At 43.9% G+C, this 2783-nt stretch overlaps 1 protein-coding gene across 1 annotated transcript; it reads left to right on the top strand.

Annotated features, from left to right (window-relative positions):
• Positions 1-200: 200 nt before the first annotated feature.
• On the top strand, positions 201-2129 carry LOC134204285 (uncharacterized protein K02A2.6-like; the record flags this gene model as incomplete). The annotated part of the gene is made up of 3 exons (XM_062679107.1): positions 201-744; positions 1405-1900; positions 1983-2129. Coding segments are annotated over exons 1-3 (1187 nt in total), but the record flags the coding sequence as incomplete, so codon positions are not given.
• Positions 2130-2783: the final 654 nt, after the last annotated feature.

Below are 2783 nucleotides of genomic sequence, written 5' to 3'. Positions count from 1 at the left end.
TATTCATGAAATCATGAGTCATATTTCCCATTTTCGGGAATGGATTTATTCCCGTGTACGTACAAAGCTATTACAGAAAGATCGAAGTCTAGACGAGGTCATTGCATTGGGTACAAGTATGGCAGAATCTCTTCAACAGTCAAAGAAATTTGCAAAACCGGGTTTCCAACATTCAAGGTTTTCAACAGAGCACGAGGTAAATGTCGTCGCCCGGCCATTCCGCCGTGCATTCCGTACCGAATCTCAAGCAATTCTCAGCGAGTCAGCCGGCTATACATAAGTTCAGGGGCATGCAAATGGGAAAATTTACTTGTTATGGCTGTGGACGCCGGGGCCACACTCAGGCCAGCAACGATTGTCCAGCAAAGCAAACCAAATGCGCGATTTGCGGAAAAGTGGGACATTGGGCTAAACGTTGCTACAGCTCTGGACAAGCTTTCAAGCGTCGTGCGGCAAGCCCTTCGCCTGTACCAAACCCTAAACGAGTTCGAGCCATCTCCGACGAATCAGATAACAGAAACGTGGAAGATTACGTTTTCTATGCAATGGGTCGTAACGAATTTGTTTTCAAAGTCGGTGGAGTTGAAATACCCATGACAATCGACTCAGGATCTGATGCCAATATCATCACAAAGAGCGTTTGGATTGAAATGAAGGAAGCAAAAGTGTCTGTAGAAGAAATGAGCACTGATATTGATCGTACGCTTCTTGCCTATGCGTCGAATGAACCAATGCACATCGTGGGTATGTTCAGTACGGAAATTGAAGCTGCAGCTAACAAAACACGAGCAAAATTCTACGTAGTTGATGGAGGGCAACGATGCTTGCTATGAGCAGGGACAGAAAAAGTCATTTTCACTACACTCAAATAGCTGACTTCCAACACACAATCAAGTTGCTAGTCCTGCCCGAATTTGAATGTGCGAATGAATAGGACGGCATGTGCACGAACAGCAGCAAGCGTCGACTATCAGTGTCAGCGTTGTTTTGTGCGGTGTCAAAATGAATCTTCAGCTTGGCACATTGATATTCAATTTGAAATCTCAAAATATGAATATCATTTTATACTTCGATGCATGGATTCAACATTTTGAAGTCAGATTCCTAAAATATATGCATTTGTTTAATATATAAAGTAAAATAATCATCAATGATTGGTGCAAATCAACCGCAATTCAAAATATTCATTTCAGCCCCGGTAGATATTCATTTTTTACGCTCGATTATCAATCGCCTATTGAGGATCGGGCGGTAAAAAAGGTATGGAAATTTGACAGTATGCTGCGAGATGTTCGTGCCTGCATTGCCGAGCGTCTGATCAAAACAAACACGAATCAATGACGAAGCTGCCTACTGAGGGTCGATGCAACTGATAGTAAAACGAAGATTTCCGTCCTTGGCTAGGAGACCAAACTGCTAAGGATTTACGCGTGCTGAAGGTGGGGCTCAACATAGGATCGGTCGAGGTGAAGCAGGTCAAGCCGTTTCCCAAAATTCGAGATGTGGTGGTAGAAATACCCATCGATCCAGATGTTCAGCCTGTCCAACAGCCTTACAGGCGACCACCGATTGCTATGGAGGAGAAAATTGAGGAAACATTACGATCGCTTTTGGAAAGAGATATAATCGAACCAGCACCAGGACCATCACCTTGGGTCTCACCACTCGTTCCAGTACTGAAGGATTCAGATAAAATTAGGCTGTGCATCGATATGCGGCGTGCGAACCAAGCCGTGCTACGCGAAACTCATCCACTACCTTTGGTTGAGGAGCTATTGGGATCAGTCACCGGGGCTGTGAGGTTCTCCAAAATTGACATCAAGGATGCCTACCATCAGGTAGAAATCTCGGAGCGTTCCAGACCAATCACAACCTTCATCACCAAATACGGATTGTTCAGGTAGACAGAGTTTGAATAAACGATTTAATTTTTAAGTAACGAAGTGTTATTATTGTTTTCATTAACATTTTTGTATAATCAGGTATAAACGGCTGATGTTTGGGGTTAGCTGTGCGCCGGAATTTTTCCAAAAGGTGATGGAATCAATTCTCGCTGGTCTAGATGGGTTAATTGTGTACTTAGATGATGTCATCATCCATGGTACGACGAAAAAAGAACACGATGAGAGGTTGGCTGCGGTATTGAAACGATTGTCTGAGTATGGAGTACAACTAAATGAACAGAAGTGTGTGTATGACGCTGAGTGTTTGGAAGTTTTGGGTCACCAACTTTCAGTTCGAGGAATACGACCTACCGAAAGCAGAGTTGCGGCCATTCAGAACTTTCGGGAACCCCAAAACATTTCTGAGCTCAGAAGTTTCTTGGGACTAGTATGCTACGTCGGAAGATTTGTACCTAACCTTGCTACTAAAACCGATCCCCTCAGACATCTGCTACGAACAGGTACTCAATTTAAATGGACAACTAAGGAAAGCTCGGCCTTCCAAAAAATCAAAGACCCAATGTGTCAAATCCATCATCTGGGTTTCTTCAACCCGATTGATCACACGAAACTTATGACAGATGCCAGTGCAACAGGACTAGGAGCAGTTCTGTTGCAAGAAGATTGCCATGGTGGATACAGAATTATATCGTATGCAAGCAAAGCTCTAACGGAATTGGAAAAAAGTATTTCCAAACGGAACGCGAGGCCCTGTCATTAGTGTGGGGGGTTGAGAGATTCAGACTCTACCTCCAAGGGCGGAAATTTACCCTCTTGACCGATTGTAAAGCTTTGAAGTTTTTGTTCAATCCACGGTCAAGGCCGTGCCCCCGAATTGAG

This window comes from Armigeres subalbatus, unplaced genomic scaffold, assembly GCF_024139115.2.
Source record: "Armigeres subalbatus isolate Guangzhou_Male unplaced genomic scaffold, GZ_Asu_2 Contig512, whole genome shotgun sequence".
Lineage (NCBI taxonomy): Eukaryota > Metazoa > Arthropoda > Insecta > Diptera > Culicidae > Armigeres > Armigeres subalbatus.
This window is presented reverse-complemented; position numbering and strand designations above follow the sequence as displayed.